Here is a 19,541-nt window from a genome sequence, read left to right as displayed (position 1 = left end):
ATCCCTACTCAGTTCTCCACGTGTGTGATATCAATCGAGCTCATTTTTTAAGGGGATCAGTTTGAAATATTTCTGGATAATATGCGCTTTTTACAGCCCGTCTAAATCCTTTTTATATACTCTAGTCTGGCGTTTTAAAATTTTCAGCAAGATTTGCGTAATTATAAAGATCCCTACTCATTTCTCCACGTGTGTGATATCAATCGAGCTCATTTTTTCAGAGGATCAGGTTGAATAAATTGTAGCGTGCAAGCATGGTCGTTTTTCCTGTGATGCGCAAAAATGACAATCTTAAAGCAGAAAAAAGGGGTGCAAAGCCATCCCGAACAGAAGGGGATGTGGTAGAACCTGCTCAGGTAGCCCATGAGGACGGCTGGCGTACCGTTGGGAAACCTAAACGTGTCGCTTGCCGTCCAATTTCTAACAACTTAGGTTCTCGCAATTCGTCTTCGGAGATGGATCCGCCGTCGAAGAAGTCCGCTCGCGCCGGGGGTAGAATTACCTTCGGCGTGGTGGCTAGACTAGAGGTCTTTCCCACCAGTGGAAAGGCCTCGGTCATAAAGATCCTGGGGACGCTTGACTCTATACAGCCATCTAGGCGGTATAGAGTCCTGAAGAGGGAGCCCACCCAATTCCTGCTTGGGTGGGAGAAGGAGGAGGACTTCTTCAGCTTTAAAGGAGAGCTGGAGAAGTCCAGCCCGTTCGGTCCTGGCATGCATCGGCTTGTCAGGATTGAACGAAAGGTAAGGCAGGTAAGAGTCCTGCTCCTCGGGGTCCCCCGGGACTTCGAGGATAATGATCTTTTAGGACACATACAGCGGGAGTACCCCAGTGCCTCTGCCCTTGCACCTTCAAGCAGGGTAACCGCCTCTTGAAGTGGTGGAGCGTCATCCTAATCTGCGGTGGGGAGCATGGTCGCAAGACATGCCCCTCACCACCTATGGTGAGGCAGTGTGTCAACTGTGGTAAGTTAGGACACACTGCCAACTTCAAGGGTTGTCGTAAGTTCAAGGAGGCAACCCGACAGGTTGGTGGGGATGTAATCCCGAAGGTAAGTCGCCCCCCTAGCGTCGCGGCCCCCGCACAACCAACCGGCAAACAGGTAAAGCAGGCCAAACCTCCCAAGTCCGCTTGGGTGGCGAGGCCTGTGAAGCCTGCAAGCCACCGCACCCCTAGCGCCGCGGCCCCAGCGCCAAAACCTGGCAAACAAGCAAAGCAGGCCAAACCTCCCAAGTCCGCTTGCGTGGCGAAGCCTGTGATGCCTGCAAGCCACCGCACCCCCAGCGTCGCGGCCCCCGCTCCACAACCTGGCAAACAGGCAAAGCAGGCCAAACCTCCCAAGTCCGCTTGGGTGGCGAAGCCTGCGAGCCACATTGCTAGCGGGTCGGTACCGCCGTCGCCGACAAAGCCGGCAAAGCGGGTGAAAGCATCCGAGTCAGCTCGGATGCCGAAGCCTGCGATGCCCTCCGAGTCGGCTACAGGTGACACCGCCCAGCAAAACCTGGGGGCGAAAAGGCTTCCTCCATACGTGGAGATGCCATTGCACTCACCCCCTTGCGAGCGTGTGCCGCAGGACAGTGTTAGTCCTGCGGTGGAGTTATGTATACGCCTGATAACACTTTGTAGGGAGATGAAGTGCAGTGTAGCGGATATGCTACGCCGCAACTATGCCGAGGCCAAGAAGATCCTTGGCGAGGAGCCGATATGATGCTCAACATCCTGGTGGTCAACGAAACAAAGTTAAAGCAGGATCGGTACGTAGTTGATGGCTACAACTGCTGTCACATACCCTGGAAACAGGGGTCAACATGTGGCACTGGAACTAGCCTCTTCTACAAGCCGTACCTTGCTCTCCGGAGCTCAGGTTTATGTTCTTGTAGCCTATGTGAATTCCTCCAAGTGAGGATTCGCATAGGTAATTTAACATTTTACCTAGGGGCGATGTATTCGAAGAACTTTACGGCGTGTTCTTGGCACGTACGGGAGTTCTTTGGAAAGCATCCGAAGGCGATGGTCGTTGGGGACCTGAATGCCAAGCACCAAGAGCTCGGTTTCAGGGTAACCAACGCGCATGGTTTGGCTCTAAAGACGCTGGTTGAAGACCTCGGGTGGAATTCAGATCTTCAAGCGAGCCAAACCACATCGATTCGCGGGGAGGACAAGACTGGCTAGGCCTTGCTCTGGTCAGCCCCGGGATGCTAAATTGGGTTAGTAACACAATCTTATTGCCTGATATTGGGAGCGACCATCTGCCTCTATTGCACGAACTCCGTGAGCCAGTTCCTCAAAGGGCCCCAGGATACTTTGACCTCCGGTCCGGTTCCTGGGCCAACCTGGAGAGGTTCATGGCCAGCAGGTTGCCCTCACTTCTGGTGGGAATACCTGCGCCAACATACGAGAGTTGGAGGCGTTAGATAATGGAATCAATGCTGCCCTGTCTGATTATATGCGAGATAATTTCAAACAGAACCCAGTACAGGGCCAGGCACATTCCACGCTCCCGTACCGGGTGCTAAATAAAATTAGATTCAAGCGCCGGCTGTCCAGACTGCGGGACAAATGCGTCTACCAGGAGAACCGTGTCTGGTTTCGCGGCTGGATCAGCCGGCTTCAAAGGGAGATCCGGAGGGAAATCCGTGAACACGAAAGTTCACGGTGGGAGCGGGCCTGCCAAAGAGTGGACCCGCGCTTTCCGGACTTCTGGAAACAACTGAAGAGCCTGTCGGGGAGAGGGGAGGCAAAGTCAGTGCGCCTTAAGCGCTCTGATGGAACCCTCGCCTCGGACCCGGTTGAGGTGGCTGATATATTTTCAACCCACCTCAAAACATCTCGGGAACTGACGGAAGTCAGTTCGTAGAGACGTCGTCTTTTGTTACTATCCAGGAGGTATTGTCTTGGGACAAGCGCTGCCAGCTGGACATATCAAGGGTCGATGCAGGCGAAGTTTCCGAAAGGGAGATCCTGGCAGCGATCTCCCGAAGTAAGAACACCGCGGCGGGGCTAGATCGGATCCCTATGTCCATCTTCAAAAAGGCCCCGCCGTTGTTGATCACGGCCTTACAGGTTTTGTTTAGCGGGAGCTTGCGACTTGGGATGATTCCTTCCAGGTGGAAAGTGGCTGAGGTAATCCTCATTGGAAAACCTGGGAAGCCTCATGAAGTCCCCGGGGGATATAGGCCCATTTCCTTGCTTCCCGCTATATCTAAAATCCTAGAAAGGATCATGCACCGAAGGCTCCTGGAGGAGCTGACGGTGGTTGACGCCCTCCCGGAGTTCCAATGGGGCTTCAGGGAGGGTCGTTCATGTGGAGACTGCTTGTGGAAGGTGTCTTCCGAAATGAAGAACGCCCTCCAGAAAAGGGAGTGTGGTATGTTAGTTAGTCTTGACATAGAAAAGGCCTTCGACTCGGTGTGGCACGACGGCCTGCGGAGTTCCCTCGCCACGTGTGGGGTTTCTCCGTGTCTAAGGCGCTGGCTGTCGGGGTTCCTCGAATCTCGCGGTCAGGTCGTGCGACACCAGGGGGTCTTTTCTAAAGTCGCAACAGTCCTTCGCGGGGTCCCTCAGGGTTCTGTGCTGAGTCCCACACTGTTTAATATCTTTATGGCCTCTGCACCTATGCCAGTCAATGCTCGTACTGGAATGGTGATCTATGCAGACGACATTATCCTCTGGGATCAGTCGATGAAACCAGAGTGTGCGTGTCGTAGGCTACAGGTTGCTGTGGATGAACTTGTAAACTGGTGTGGGAGTAGGGGTCTAAAGATGTGTGTGGACAAGTGCAGTGTCCTTAAAGTCTGTAAAAGGACGAGGGGTTACACTAATTTTATCCCTAGGTTATCGCTGGACGGGTCAGCGATCGCTGTAGTTGATCGGACGACTTACTTGGGCGTGGTCTTCAAGCAGTCAGGTAAGTTCGATGATCACATTGCACGTACTAAAATGCGTGCAATGCTGCGATTAGGCGCGTTGCGTGCTTTCCACTTGAGGAGAGGTGCCTGGTTCGTGTGTTCAACGCCATGGTGTTACCCGTGTTAACCTATGGCGTGCACGCTTGGCACTTCTGCGAGGACAGGGAGAAGTACGTTGACGCGCTTAAGAAAGTAAGAAGACGAGCCATCCGGCTAGCCTATGGCTTAGGATGGCGTGATGAGCTCTCCAACGCCCAGGAATTGTCCCTCAAAGGCCTCCCTGAGGTCCTAGAGAAGATAATGACTGGGTGGCAGGTAAGACGGTAAGTCCTAACCTGTGGTTGTGTAGAGAGGCGAGCGTGTGTGCTGGACCGAAAAGGCAGGAATGCCGAAGGTCTCCTTATGTTACCTCACTAACAGCCTCTCTAACTAATTATTTAAAATAAAAATTTTCCTTCCTCTTCTGGCACTCTCCTTGACGATGAAGCGGTAAGGATCGGAGTCTCTCTGCGACTCGGACTAAGGCAATGTGTCCCGCACACGTGCCGCTGTGGCTGCACTGTTGACCCTTTCGGTCTGCACCCTTTATTGTGCAAGAAGAGTGCCGGACGTTTCCCGAGGCACTCTGCTATGCTGACATCATACGGAGGGCCCTCGACTCGGCGGGATTTCCTTCGGTTCTCGAACCACCGGGTCTTGACCGCGGCGACGGGAAACGTCCTGACGGGATAACCCTTTTTCCCTTTGAAGGCGGAAAAGGCCTCGTATGGGATGCAACCTGCTGGGACACCTTTTCTGCTTCTCACTTAACTTCGTGTGCTCTGGAGGCTAAATCTGCAGCTAAGAAGGCTGAAGATTTAAAGCTTTTTAAATATTCTGCCCTCTCGGAGAATTTTTCCGTGGTGCCGATCGCGGCGGAGACGTCGGGTGCTCTCGGTCCAAAAACTGAAAAGTTCCTTCGCAAGCTCGGAGCCAAAATCTCAATGCGCACCCTGGGAGGCGGACTGGCTAATGCAAGGTTCTCGATTGCCATTATCCGGGGAAACAGTTTGGCAATCCGCCAGGCTACATATCTACAATAAACATAATATTGATAAATTCGATTGATTTGGAAGGATTAATTTAGTGCATTCAGATGACACGTGCTTTATAGATCTAGTAATATATACCCAAATCTCTACTTTTCTGGCATAGTTCAAGGAAAGTATAGTTTGTTCTATATCACTCCACATCGAAGATATACCGACGAGAAATACTACGAAACACCCAGCCACCAAAATGTGTTCCATATGCTTGGTTAGCCTAGTCTTGGGACGTGGAATGACTGTGTTCTTGCCAGCCAGAGCACAACACAGTTCATTAAAGTCGTCAGTTGATGAGTCCACTGCATTCACAGACAGGTCCACTAATGTAAAGAATCCGTTCCTCTCTGCCTTCTTATTAAATATCGTGATTTGAAAGACACGGTGGACTCCCAACCTCTTCTCTCCAAACTCGAGGTTAAGGACATCCTCATCCAAACATAGAGTAGACACCTCTTTAGAGATTCGACTGCTATTTTGAAGCAAGTCTATCATGTCCCCATCTTCAAAATCCACTGCAGAGAAAAACAGACTACACTCTCCCCCGATTCTCTTCACTTCACTCGTCAGCTTTTTTATTTCTTCAATAGACTGAAGTAGTAATCTTTCCGAGGTTTGTCCATATACACAAACACACACATTCTGTCCCCATGCGGCTGCTCTGAGTAGAGATTGGTCCACAGAATATTCTCCGCACACCACAATGTCAAAGTTGTAATTATTTGGACGTATATCCCTCCTTCCATTCAACTGTGTGTGAATAAAAGTAATTATACTTGCTTGAGAGGAAGACTATTTGTTGAGATTTGCTGGGAATTTATGATCTTTATCGCCTCCCCGCATTCAGGAGAATTGACAAGACAGACTACTCTCACACCCCCCTGAAACCTCATCACAATAATCCTCCCTTTAAAAATTCCACTTTCATTGATAATTTTACAATTTCCATCACCTCCTTCTTTAACTGATCACTCTTGGTAGCCCACTCGGCTGAGAGGACCTGGGCTTTCTTATTAGACTGACACACTCCAGCCTACAGTGAGAGAACTAGAGTACATTCATCAAATCAGTAAGTGTTGTTATTCTTTCAACATTCTCGCATTGTCTTTCTATTTGTTCGACTAGAAACTGTCTTTCCTTCTCGAGTGATTTCAATTCGTCATCCTTGGATTGTTCTCGAGAGTGCAAGTCGTTGAGTTGTTGTTTTAATAATCTTAACATGAATATTTATTAATACGATATTTTGCTGGTCAGTTCAGTCGAGTTCTTTTCCTTTTTTGAGCAAATCTCCGTCTTCTCCTTGTTTATTGACTCGAATTGCAGCTCTAAATCTTCGAGCCGGCCTCGTATGTCCCACGGTTTCCTTTCTGCCTTTTTGGTCGCTATGTCTGATTTAAAAATAGATTTACTTGCTCCCGTCTTTCGAAGTGTTGGATTAGTGCCTCTCGATGGCACAGTTGTTGATTTTTTAGTCTGAAATACAAATAAAATATATACTTCTATATGTCGACTTGTCCTCATAACAAAACTCAAAATACACGATTGCGTAATTTATTACAATTATTAAATAAAATTACAAACGTGCTAAATATATTAATCATTACATATTGCATAAGATTTTCCTTGAATAGAATTAAATATTTCCTTTCAAAGGTGTTGGAAAACTTTTTAGGATGCCCAGAAATAGGTGGTCTACTCTTTATGTGTGTGTCACTGTAAGTCCCTCCTGGTTTGTATGAGAGAAATGATGATAGGATTAAACTGCCAGGATCTCTGATTATCGCAATTTTTGAAGGAAAAGGATTCTCAAATTGTTTATACGGTCATTCAGGACCGTAAGAGAACAGATTCGCGTTTGGCCAGCAAACCAAAGAGGATGCTTGTCTTCTCCAATTATCACGTCTTTTAGAGAAGAAAGGTAGGGCAGGTACAATATAAGACTTTGGACAGGGGAACATATAAGTTCACATCCATTGCCTCTGCGATAGAGACTTGATGAAGTCAAACTGAAAATAACAAGGATCCATTGGCTTCTCATCAACACTCCAACACTCCCATCTGAGTGAAATACATCCTGATTCGTCTATAATGGAGACTCAACTAAATGCGACTAATTTAAAGTCCTTTCAGCCTCCTCACAATAATTGTGCTGACCCACCGAATACTTTTTTGGAGAATCGTATTCATTCTCTGTTTCGTTCCCACTCGGCTGTTTTGGAAAGCAATTCTCTCCTCCTTCTCAAAGTAGAGGCATTTGAAGCTGAAATTGAACGGATTGCTCGATCGAGTGGTACATTCGATGCAATGGAAAACGATTGTTGTCCTGCTCTTCTTATGTCTGTAGTTTGTTCATCCCCTCACCCAACCAGACTATCTTCTGATAGGTTATTGGATCGGATATTGGAAGGTAGTCCTCGATTAAGAGTTGCCGAGGCCCGGCGTGTGCTCAGTTGTTCCTTCCATTGAGGAGGTTGGTTGTGATGTTGAAGGTCGTGTGTTTCCCTCATGATGCATTGAAGGAGCAATATTCCATTATGTTTATGCCTCTGACACTCAATTAACAACTTTCTCAGATGTTGGTCCTCGCTTCCCCAAGGAAATTCCTGGTGATAGGCTAAAGAATAGGAAGAAAAAAGGTCTCAAGACGAGATCAAGAAAGTTACTCAACTCCATAATGTCTCCGCTGTGCTCGCGTCGAGCAGATGATAAATCTGGCAGTGATCAGGAAGAGTTCGAACAACGTCGACTTCGACTAAGAAGTAATAAACACAGAGATTATTTTGACGTGTCTCTTTCGGTTGTTCCTGCTTCCAATCGGGATGTTTCTGCCAATGTATTTAAAAATCGGTGTATATCTAGTCCAGGCGACGTCCGGTCTATTTAGTGGTCTCTTTTACAAAAATTTTGCTAATTTTTACAAAAATTTCGCTCTTCCGGCTGGTTTCAAAGGCAATTTGGGCACTGAATAAGGTTTGGTTTAATCAGAATCTGATAGCAAATAAATAAAAGTAGACTGTTTACTTGTGAATAGGAAACCCTCAGCTAAACTAGTTGTCGAACTGAAATAGTAGTGAGAGATGCTTTCTGTTGTGTTGATTGTGTCTCCTTTTTGTTGTATTAATTTAGCCATATTCATTAATTGTATTGACACATTTTTACACAATTATTTGATAAGTGAATTGTCTACCTGATCAATTAGTGTAATAATGGTGTATGTTTACTTTGTAAATTATCCCGTTAATATTTGTATTACAAATCACATGATTATTAATTTTATTGGATTGTAACAAATTAAAACTCGTCTATAATCCTTTAAACGCTATAAAATAATCGAAACTGATAAAATAAATTTAATCCAAGTTTAATTGTACAGACACTTGGTCCCCATTCTGCGATACTCTCATTCACATCTCCTGAAGGCCACAAAACCGAGAATTACAATCAATTCGCCGTCCATCATTCCTTTCTTCCTCTGACATTCAAGACTTCCGACCACAAACATCGAAATTCCTGAAAGAGTCGGTCTCCTTATCGCTCGAAGGAATATGGATGCAGCGAATCTTCTTGGCAAAGACAGAGGATCTCGCTTACAAACTTGTGCGGATGCTCCTGCATGTTTGTGAATCGAGCTTTCTTGGCAACTTATCAATCACTTTTATGTAATCTGATTATATTGTGTTATGTAATCTGACGGACAAATAAATTATCACGTGTACTATGGTCTGATCAATCAAAATCTTTGATGGAAAATAAAGAACGAAAAGAACATGAAGTACTCAGTTTATTTAAGTTTATATAGGCAAATAAATAGTTAAGCATTAAAATAATATTTAATTAATCTTATATCCATCAGTTTATATAAAATAAATTATTACATTCACGTTGCTCCTGTGTGTTATGAAAAGTAGCAAACTCGATGGTCCGTCTTTGGTACTTTATTTCAGATTTTGGAGTTTCGTTCGAAGATTCACTATCATCTGTTATTCACATTCGTGTTATTCAGCGAGGATCTCGTAAAACGATGACTTACGTTCAGGGACTTGATAAAAAATTAGACTATGAACAAATTGCGAAGCTCTTCAAAAAAGTCTCGATTTGTTCACACGTATAGAAACTAGCGACTGGTGCTGGTGTCACCAATCATGACAAATATGGCCTCGTCCTTCATTTTTTGGGCGACCACCGCGATCGCCTTAAGGCTTTGTTGGTAGAACATAAATATGCCACTGCCGATCAAATTCAAACACACGGATTCTGATCTTTTAATTTCTAATATCCTCGTTTCTTGTTTATTTTTTAATTTTGTTTATTTCTTTCTTAATTACTCTTTTCGACAGTCCGGGCTCTCTCTTGTACTGAAAGCTCAACTTTTAAGGATGCCACCCTTAAGTAACATTTTTTCCTTGTTTTATTATAACTATTTATCTGCTATATAGATTTACATTTCACGTGACAAACATATCTCCTAGACGACGTGTTATTAATTAGAGATGCTTAATATTTTAATTTTTTGATGTTGTGATAATTCATAGTTGTCAAGCTGAGTGGAGGGTCATGACACTCTTGCTTTCCTATAAATCAGACTCCCTGCTGAAGGGTAAAGTCAGTGTGTCATTCCTGGGAAGGAAAGTGACCATCGACACACGTCTGTATACAAAGTCAAAGTACGGAGGTTTTCAGAAGATCGTGGCTTTCTGACGGATCCTTTGGAAGGTTGCTTACATGATAGTTGTATATTCGTGGGTTTTTTATTTGTTTTATAAACACCTTTTTGTTTCAGCATTGTGGGTAATTAATGTGCTTAGTAGTGAGATAAATTCAATTGTAAATTTGAATTACTGAACAAAATGTTACATTAGTCAGTTATTATCATTGGAAACCAAAAAGTTTATTGACTGATGCCCCCTAGAGATTATTTGGACGTTGAAAATACGGGAATGGTGTAAATGATAATGACAACAAAGGCAGCCAATAGTCCCAAGATGATCCCCGTTATTATGTACCATTTGTAATTTCGCCATATTATATGTCGAAAGGTCTTCCAGGGTGACGTCAACCAGAAAAATGATGTCGAAGGGCGACTGTCGAATATTTATAGCTCTTTTATACTTTGGAGGTAACAAATGGGGGTTTTCGTTTGGGAGTTCTCTTCCAATGCCCGCAGGTCTTTCGAGGCTCTCAGTTTCCGTCAGCAGTTCCAATTCCATTTCAAGTTTTCCCTGTCAATGGTAGAACATGGATCGATTACAGCCAAAATTGGTTTTTCTTGTTCAAGGTTATAGGAAGGCCAAAATCCTTTTAGTCTTTTTTGTTCAAACAGCGAAACGAATAGGTTTTTTTGTTCAAGTTGGTCGAGATGGCAATGCTTGCTCTTCAATGTCGGTTTTGGCAGTGAATTGAGATTCAACTCCACCATTCCTGCAAGTTTTGCCAAAAACGTGTACCCAAAAAATCATCTGCGGAGAATTTGTCGTTGTCCCATATTTGAATAATTAGTTTTGGAATCACGCGTTCCTCAGTAAAGTCGAGACTCCATAAATGTTTCTAAATTTCTGAATAGGACAATTCACTTTTTTTTGAATTACAATATCACCTTCCGCTGGCATGTAGTCAAAATTGAAGACAAACCGCCAATTAAAGTTTCCTTCTCCGTCGAGAGATCTCCTCCATAACTCAAAGTACCTGTAATGCACGTCTGTTTTGAGAGGCACGTCCTGTCCAGATATCCACCCCTTGACGTATATGTCACTCATTTTTTCCCCAGTGAAGCTCGTGTCTTGAAGGATCACATCGGTCGTGTTCCAAATGATGACTCTCAAGACAAATCTAACCATGAAATGGGTTGTGTCACTTTTTGGGTTTCCTCGGAGTTATGTCAATCGGTGGTTGAATGACCCCACAATCAAGCGGGAAGATGTCTATCCATAACATTATTTTGCCCTTTATTTAATGCCCAAATCAAAACTTGTTCGATTCCAGGCTGCAGGGGACTGTAAAGTGGACGAGTCTCCACATGTTCTTTTACGAGGGGGAATTTGCGAAGAATGTGTAAAGCCAAACGTTGAATTGGTTCTCCGAAATATTCATGCAACTGCCCCTTTGTTTCTACGGAATAATTTCGTATTTGTCTGAAAACCATAATCTTCCAAGAAATAATTGTTTTTTCCGATTTTTAAGGCAGAATTGAACACTTCTGGCTTTGGAAGAAAGTTTTTGGCACAAAAATCTTGAAGGATTTCCATCGGAGTTAGAGAATCTCTCCACACGTTTGGCCCATCACTCAAAGTTAATTTTATCAACAAACATGCAGTATGTTATTGGGAGACCACAGGAGGCTCTAAATTTTGTAAAAAGTCTGTTTTCAAGGTCGATCGTTGTTTTCCCGATTGTGTCATCTTTTCCAATCACATCGTAGTCCTTCACTTTGATGATGAGATCCTTCTCAATAGGGATCTTGGCTTTCAGTTCAAACATCCTATCATAAGTAAGCATTTTATTGTTACTTTCCAAATACGGGGTTAAGAGTGTTAGGAATATATTCTTTTCTGTTGGATTCTTTGATGGAACCGAGTTGGACTTGAATGTAGGGATCGGACTGGCACGTTAAGTCAATTTAGCAATAACTAGTCCGGAGAGGTCTCGAGATTGTAGATCCATGGCCTTGACGATGTAGACTCTGACAATGCACTCCTTGAACGTAGAATATGGAAATTCCCACAAAGACAAAGTTTTGTTGAGGCTTGAAACAAAATCTCCATCTTTTAAAGGAATTATGTTGAAGAGTCCCTGAATATAGTCATGTAAATCTACTTTGAACTCCCCGACGTCTGTTGACTCTTCGTCTTCATTTGTTTTCCCACGAGTAAGTTGAAAAGAATCGCAAAAATCTCTGAATTTGTCGTAGTTTTCGGAATTTTCAAGTTGTTGATTGTAAATCTGCCAAACATGAAAAGACTGGCCAACAATAATGGTGTCGAATCCATGTTGGAGATACCCTTTGCATTTATCATATCTTGCCTCAGACGCGTAATATTTAGACCACCAGTCAATTTCCTGTGCTAACATTGCCTTTCCTTGAATGCAACGGGATTTTTTAATCGATTTTCTAATTACGAGGGTCTACAATACTAAGAAAGAGATTTACTTGTTTTTCGACTTGAGCCTTGTCAATTTTAAGGTCAAGGTTTGTATCAGACTGGTCATTATCTACCAATTATAACACGTGTTTGCATAATACTCAATCTTTTGGTTTTTACCGGCGGCAGAGCAAAAATTGGTTGATTGCTAGAATTACGGAAACGTAAAAGGTTTGAGATCGAGCAAGAGGCGACCACTGGTTTACGACCAAATTCACGGTGATCACGAACCCGGATATTCAGGGAAGGGCAATAAATCTCCTCTTTTGGGAGATACTAGTGAAATGAAAACACGTGCTTTACAATTTCTTGGCTCAAATATGGTTCGGTGAAATTTGGTTTTTTCTTGATGCTTTTGATTTTTTTTGAATGAACGATTTTGCCTCCAATTTCAAACTCGACGCAGGGACTATCCACCGCCATAAAATGATAGGGTTTCATGTTTCTAAGACCGCAGGCAATTATCTAAATATTCCATGTTTAAAACTTCGATTTGGAATGTCTGCATTTCGGGACGAATTCCTGCAGGGACGATATATCTTTTATCTTTCAGTGGTGGAAATGGCGGCATTTCACCGTAAAGCTAAAATTATCAACACTACAGACTTGTATAAGTTCAAAGGCTGCCAAAATTTGTCCAAGCTCTTGTTCTTTGTGAAAAATTGGACTCCAGGATAGCCGAGTATCCATTTCATTTTGTTTTTGATTTAATTTCAAATAAGGAGTAAAGAAACTGACGCCAACAAATTCATTTGAGCCCTTATAAATGTCATTGAAGGCACTTGCTTACCAGCTGATCAAAATCAAATATTTCCACCGCTATTTCTGGAGGGCAGCTCTTTATCGAGTCAATGTTCTCATAGATTCGGACGTCCTTGAATATTAGCGTCTGGTCCCAGATCGGCGAAAGAGTTTTTTTGATGACTTTTGTCTCCATGCTCTGGTTAAAGAAGATCACCAGGGCTGATGGGTCTGATCGAATGTTTTAAATAATATTCCAAACCCGAAAATCCGCTGGTATCCCGAGCAATAAGATCTTTTGCTTGGAAAATATATGCTCGTAGTTGGAATGTGTAGAACTCTAAAAATGCTAATTCTAACTTACTTTTCATTTCAAAATAAAAAATTGGGGCTTTTGTGAGCGTAGAATACTAAAATTTATTTAAAGGGTGGACTACGTGAACAGTCCCAAGCGAGAATAGGCACTCATCGTTGACGGGGACCACTTTTCGCAACCACTGCCTTCTTCTAACAGTGTCCGATTTTTTCTTTGTTAAATGAAAGTCGCTAGTAAATAAGGCTGCATATTGCCACGCGTCATCACTTTGTCTCTCCTTGCCAATAATTTTGATAGAATCACCTGTTCTGGAGAATCTGTCTTTTTCTTGTATTTTATGAGGAGTCTCCGCCTCTTTGTATGCTCAGAGCGCTCATGTGGAGTGTAGACCTTATTTCCCTCAAAATATTCCCACCCTACCAAATTAGCAACCCCCAACCTTCGTCGTCGACTTGTCTATCCGTGATAACTTCCCAACCCTCATTCGGATCCCATTCCTCCTCCAGATCTTGAAGTTCCTTTAAAATTTGAATTACTTTATTACCGACGAGTCTTGCCATATTTCTCCACTGATTTTTTCCTGGTATTGAAAGATCTCTTCTATCTCCCTACTGTCCCCAACGTCACAGCTAAATTTAAATGTACAAAAAACCTGGTTACTCGGTCAATAAACCAATTTCCCTCCCATCTCCAATTTTCTGGAATTTGAAATTTATCTCTCGCCAGATTGATTTTTCCAGTAATGTCGGAAAATTTAGGTCTGGAGATTGAAATATCTGTCCACTTGCCGATTCCCGGAATTCGGCTTTGGTTTTCGTACTGCAAATAAAGGCTGTAAAGTAACAGTATCCATATAGGCTGCAAGGGAAATGTCGTTTCCAATGTTCTCCTTCCACTTGTCGTTAAATTTCTCAAGACCTAGCCACATGTAAACCTCGATCTTGGCCAGTTGATGTTTATATTTTTTCCTGAGTGCAGGTCTCTGAAATGATGATTTAATCACGTGAACGTATAGGAAAATCTTTTTTTTCTTCCAACAAAATTCTCCAATCCTCAAATTATGCTCAGAGTAAAATATTTCGCAAGCGTTTATTCTAGCAAATGCAATTCTTTTTTGCTCAGAAATCATCCAAATGATAACATCAGGGATTGACAGTTGTGGCTAAGATCTTTATTTCGAATGTTTTACGTCGTTTATAAGCTTCTGTATTTCATAGGCATATTTTTCTAGTTCGTCGAGAACGATTTGAATCTGAGTTGCTGTCCGCATCAATTTCAATGCGCGAAGTGCAATACTTTTCAGACTATCTTTCCTCATTTCATAAAGTTTAATGTCAAGTAGAGTGTCTGTTCTTCCTCCAAGTGTCGGGATGTCCTCCCTTAAGAATGAAGGGGTTAATACAACTGGCACATGTCGATGAAATCGCGAATCCCTACAATTGCATCATTCGCTTGTTTCAAATATTCAATGTCGTTTCGATGGTTTTCCTGAATATGAACTATGAGTAAAGTCTATAATTTATTATTTCAAGGGCATACCAATTTTTTGAGAATATACTTGAGTTGATTACTTGCCTCAATTCGGTAAGTAATGTCCTCTAGATGACATTCAAGTCTCAATGCTGGCTTTCTGCTGCCGAATGGAATATAAAAATAATTGTTTTCGTCATAAAATGGAGAGAACTGTCCTGTGACTGACGTCGGATATATTTTTTCAGGGAAACTATTTCCATAATTTCCTAAATAAAAACTCTGATACAACCAATGCTAATTTCAAAGTGAACAAGTCCGTTATTCTCCTTAATAAGGTTTGCACTTTGAATCATGCCATATAAAATGTATTTATGCCTTTCCATATAACTCTGTGTTTAGTTATAAAAAAGAACAGAAATCATTTTTTGTTCTTCCTCAGGGATAGGAGTCACTTGGGTCATTTTTTGTTCATGTGGAACTGTTTGTAGCTCGAATAGAATTCTTCCGCGATATGAACAGCCTTCCCCCTTTCCTTTATTAAGACATTCCAATTTGTTGTTCATTAGTTTGAATTCTCGATGTGAACCATAAATATTGACATATGCAGGACCAAACGTGGGCATAAAACCTGTCCAGACTATTCACAACTTTATGAACCATTTTCTCCAGAAGCTGAAATTGTAGATAGTGCGAGAGGACATACTCCGATTATATCATCTTCGGTAATCCGATCCCTGAAGATTAGTTACCAAGTTTTTACAACCAATCCATAATTGTGACTTTCAAGTTTTCGCACAAAGAAGGAAACTAATTGTGACTTGAAATTTACCATAAAGCTAATGTTTAGTCTTTCCATAAAATCCGGACGAGCAGTCCCGGTATGGACACTTGATTTAACCTTAAAATGATCAAAATTATATTTACATTTTTCCCCGCAAAAGAAAAAATCACGTAGGGGTCGACGTAGTTCTCGGCATCTTTTGTTACTCCGAATAACTTTCTCATTGTGGAATAAGACTGGGAATCCACTAAATATAATTAGAATCAATTTATAGCACTCTGACATAAATCCTCAGCCAAATATAATTTGAGAGCCAAATTATGCTGACGTAGATTTACGCCCGCAGGCTTTAATAGATTCCTATAATTTTGACAGTTAAAAATAGACGATTCAATGTCATCGTCGGAACAATTCACAAAGACTGGAGGCTCGTCTCCAATGCCCACAATCGCTACACAAGTCTTTAAGAACCCCTTTGGACTATCGTCGTTTGGTACGTGAAGAAATAGCCACTTGTTGACGAATGCGTGGGCTTCTTCTTTGTAGATTATTCCAATGTCACACTTTTAGCTTAGTTTTAATAAAAAGTGCCTTAAAGCCACCAATAAATGCATCTGATCTGAGTTTTTTCGAGTCAAAAACCTGCAAGGATTAATCTAATAAGAATTAAACTTGAAATTCTAATATTTCTTCCATCAAATCTTTTTGTGAAATGTACAAATTAAAATAAAAAATTTGGTTCCATTCTGGATTTTGACTCCCCTTTTTTGCACTGGTCTGTCTCCTTTTGCGGCCAAAGAGTATTCTGCATATTGGCCTTATGTTTCCTCCCTGGAGGTTGCGGGCCCCAACAACTTTGACCCTCACCTAAATCCTGTAAAATAATATCCAAAATACCTGAAAAGTTTCTTTTTTGGACGATAAATTGTTCAGAAAATTAGCTTTTCGAATTGAGGATTCTTTAAATTGTTCAGACTTTTCCGTTCCGGTGTCCAAAATATGGTCGTAGAGAGCTTAGGAGTATATTTTTCAAAAATACGATAAAAGGATGCTTTTCTTTCAGCTTCATTCGAACCAATGCCTTGTTTTTCGTATTTTACACTAAACTCCACAAAAACGGACTATGGTGAATATTCAAGCTACTAAACCGCGGACTTGGCCTTGTCATGTTCGAGTAAAAGGTGATATTCTGCCGACCCCGTCTTAACGACCTCCTCCAACATGGTTTGAACAGTACCAATATGCCTACAGATTATTATACGTACTACTTGTTTTTGCCTATTCTCTGCCATTCAACAACTGTGATCGAGATTTCATCGCTTTCTCTAAGTTCTTCAGCAGCAAAATATAATTTCTATTTTACAGTCATCGACTTAACCTCAGTCCATCTTGGTTTTGTCTCTCCTTTGATTACCTGAGTCTGTTTTTTGCGTCCTAAAAATGATATAAACAAGTAAATTGACTAATTGGAGTAAAATTTGTTTAACCTTTGAATTTTATTTTGAGGTAAATGTCGAGAATGTCGCCAAAGGCTGACGTATCTCCACATTGTAGGTTGCTTATTTCGAGTGACATTATGCACACGAGTGCTTAAAAAAGTGTCACATATGTTTAAATATTTTTCTGAGCGTCACTTCGCTAATCGAATTTTCCTTTTCTTAAACAAGCTGATGTTTAAATAACAATTTACTAAATTAATTTTTAATACGATTTTATGACTGCAGAACATCTGGAGTTACTTTGTCTGTTTCCTTGAGAAATTATCCCTTCCTGATATATAATCAATAATGTCTAAGGATTTTATAGAAAAAGTTAATTAGTATTGCCTAAATAGAATTTTCAAAATATAATAACAGTCACCTAGCGAAAGGCGATCACTGAGTTTGATGAAATTTAGTGGTTCTGAATAAGAACAGATTTTTAATGATTGATTCATATTTTTCTGAATGACTCAATTAAAGCTCTCTTTTAGCATTCAAATAAAAAAAATTCTATTGATTAATTAATTAAATTTGGTCTCTTAAATATTTAATCTCAGTACAAATAGGAATCATCAATCTACTAAAATTCCCTTAAGTTTAAGTTCCGACATTTGTTGTAGAATAGTATAATTTGTCATAAATCCCACGAAAACGTTCTATTTAAAGCAAAAAAATAATCGAAATCAAATTTCTCCTAAAAAACTTTAATAATTGTAAATACCTTAGATGAGGTCGAGCATTTGACCCTAGACCTACAATACTGAAGGTTTTCTCATAAACTGATTTAATTTAAAAATATAAACCCTTTTATAGAATTCAACTAGTAAATCAATTAAAAGAGCATACAGACTCAGTTTGATTATTAATATAGCGGGTTTAAAATAACTTTTATTGCTTTTAACGATAAGAACAAGTTATTTGGTTTTTAAAAGTTGGTATATTTAAAGCCTTGCGGCGACATGTCACCAACGACCCATCTTGATATTCTGTTTGAAGACAGTGTCAAAGTCAAATCCTGTTTTTTATTGCTTGCTCTCGTGTTCGTTGGGAGAGTTGCCTGAGATGAATATGCGATTTTGCTACTGACGGGCATCGCCACCCCTTCACTGGTGTCTTCATCTAGAGATTTTGGATCAATTCCATATTTTAAAAATAATTTTTGTCTGATAGAATTTCCATTTTCACCGTGGTTGAAAGAATCGGAATTTGTGGAGTATGTTAGCACGTTTCCCTGTTTCACAGAATCTACGTAACCAGATTCTCCACCTTGCGAGGACATGGAGTGAGTTTTATGTCTGAATTGATTCAAACGGTCAGATTTGATCTCCTGAGGAAGTGAGGATTGTTTTCGCAATTGTCTTGTTTTTAGTACTTGCTTAAGTTCCCTGATTAGCGTGTAATTTTTTTTCGGAGTTGATATAACACGTTCTGGGAATTTTGAAATAAACTCTTCAGGAGGGGAAATGTCATTTTTGGGAATTATACGCGTCTGGGCGTTCAAAGAAGAGGGCAAAACAATTGTCTTTATTGTCTCGTAAGAGAAGGTATCCGGAGGAGGGTAGTCCTTCATTAGACTTTCCAATTTTCTAGTTGTGGTTTTTGGCCTAAAATACACCATAGTTGTCACTTTGAAATAATTCTTGATGTTGTCAATGTGGACAGAGTTCTTTCGTAGTGGTTTGTTAAGTACTCAGACTCAGCCACATCAGAGCCTTCGACGTAGGCAATTTTATAAGTTTGAACAACTCCACGTTGGCGAATAATGCTTTGGACCTTGGTTTTGTGCATACATCGTACGTCGACCCCGTCAATCTTACTAATGGACGACAAATATGAGTAACCTCCAGTAGAAAGTCATTTTTCCTGAAACCAGCCTTTATTTCTTCAGACCCTTTCTCCACTAACTCGACAAAAGTGAACGACGGAATCGAACAGAACCCCGAATCAAGGTCTTCTGGTTTCCTTTTCTCTATCAAGCTTCAAAGACACGTGTCAAACTTGTAGTTCCTCTAATAACTATTCCACATTTTCTGAATCGCCTGCAAAACCATAGCGTTTTGGTGACGTATGATTTAGCAGTCGGTTCCATTGACTGGAGGTCGATCGAGTCAGAGCAGTCCAGTCTCAGTCCTTTAGGTTTATGGCACGACAAGATAACTTGACACAGAACTGAGTGAGTATTTTGATAGAATTGATTTTTTTGAAAAAAGTGAATTTAATGAACCCATGAAAGACTTTGGACTTAATTTCATACTCTTCGTGCTTTCCCAAGCAGAAATCATCGTACAGTTAGACTTTAGTTGACTCAGTTTTGGAGGCCGGTCAGACCTGACTTTAGGGTTCGTAGTCACTAATATTCAGAGTTGCTGAAATACTGTTTTTTCCCGGAAAAAGTGACAAAATTGACTTTTTGTCACTATTTAGAGCGAGGTCGTACGGGGACATCATCGCCAAGTTTAACAGTCCCGGATTGGCCCCCTTTCGAAGCAAAAACTCTACAGCCGTGGCCTGAGGGTGATAGTGGGAAATACGTTATTCATTTTGACACAAATATGAAGACAAGTGTTGCCCTCTGCGTCCTCCGCGTTGATGTCAGCCCCGTAATTCAACAGCAACTCGAATG

At 41.6% G+C, this 19,541-nt stretch overlaps 3 protein-coding genes across 3 annotated transcripts; 1 reads left to right on the top strand and 2 right to left on the bottom strand.

Moving 5' to 3' along the window:
* The first annotated feature begins 940 nt into the window (after positions 1–940).
* On the top strand, positions 941–1,708 carry LOC115229373 (vegetative cell wall protein gp1-like). The gene has a single exon (XM_029799737.1). The coding sequence runs from the start codon at positions 941–943 to the stop codon at positions 1,706–1,708; it is 768 nt and encodes a 255-aa protein (XP_029655597.1).
* Positions 1,709–9,902: 8,194 nt separating this feature from the next.
* LOC115229372 (dysferlin-like) lies at positions 9,903–11,464 on the bottom strand. The gene is made up of 3 exons (XM_029799736.1): positions 11,291–11,464; positions 10,112–10,209; positions 9,903–10,071 (listed from the first exon to the last, which is right to left on the bottom strand). The coding sequence occupies exons 1-3, from the start codon at positions 11,462–11,464 to the stop codon at positions 9,903–9,905; spliced, it is 441 nt and encodes a 146-aa protein (XP_029655596.1).
* Positions 11,465–11,593: 129 nt separating this feature from the next.
* Positions 11,594–12,055, bottom strand: LOC115229371 (myoferlin-like). Its single transcript, XM_029799735.1, has one exon. It carries the CDS (start codon positions 12,053–12,055, stop codon positions 11,594–11,596), a length of 462 nt encoding a protein of 153 aa, XP_029655595.1.
* Positions 12,056–19,541: the final 7,486 nt, after the last annotated feature.

This window comes from Octopus sinensis, unplaced genomic scaffold (assembly GCF_006345805.1).
Source record: "Octopus sinensis unplaced genomic scaffold, ASM634580v1 Contig12511, whole genome shotgun sequence".
NCBI classification, from domain to species: domain Eukaryota; kingdom Metazoa; phylum Mollusca; class Cephalopoda; order Octopoda; family Octopodidae; genus Octopus; species Octopus sinensis.
This window is presented reverse-complemented; position numbering and strand designations above follow the sequence as displayed.

Excerpts from the sequence above, each read along its gene's own strand:
- LOC115229372 (XM_029799736.1), bottom strand. The coding sequence starts at position 11,464 with ATGTTTGAACTGAAAGCCAAGATCCCTATTGAGAAGGATCTCATCATC. Across the intron at positions 10,210-11,290 it reads CAATAACATACTGCATGTTT|GGAAAACTTGAAATGGAATT; the intron begins GTTGATAAAATT and ends TACCATTGACAG. Across the intron at positions 10,072-10,111 it reads CCAAACGAAAACCCCCATTT|TCGCCCTTCGACATCATTTT; the intron begins GTTACCTCCAAA and ends AATATTCGACAG.
- LOC115229371 (XM_029799735.1), bottom strand. The coding sequence starts at position 12,055 with ATGTTAGCACAGGAAATTGACTGGTGGTCTAAATATTACGCGTCTGAG.
- LOC115229373 (XM_029799737.1), top strand. The coding sequence starts at position 941 with ATGGTGAGGCAGTGTGTCAACTGTGGTAAGTTAGGACACACTGCCAAC.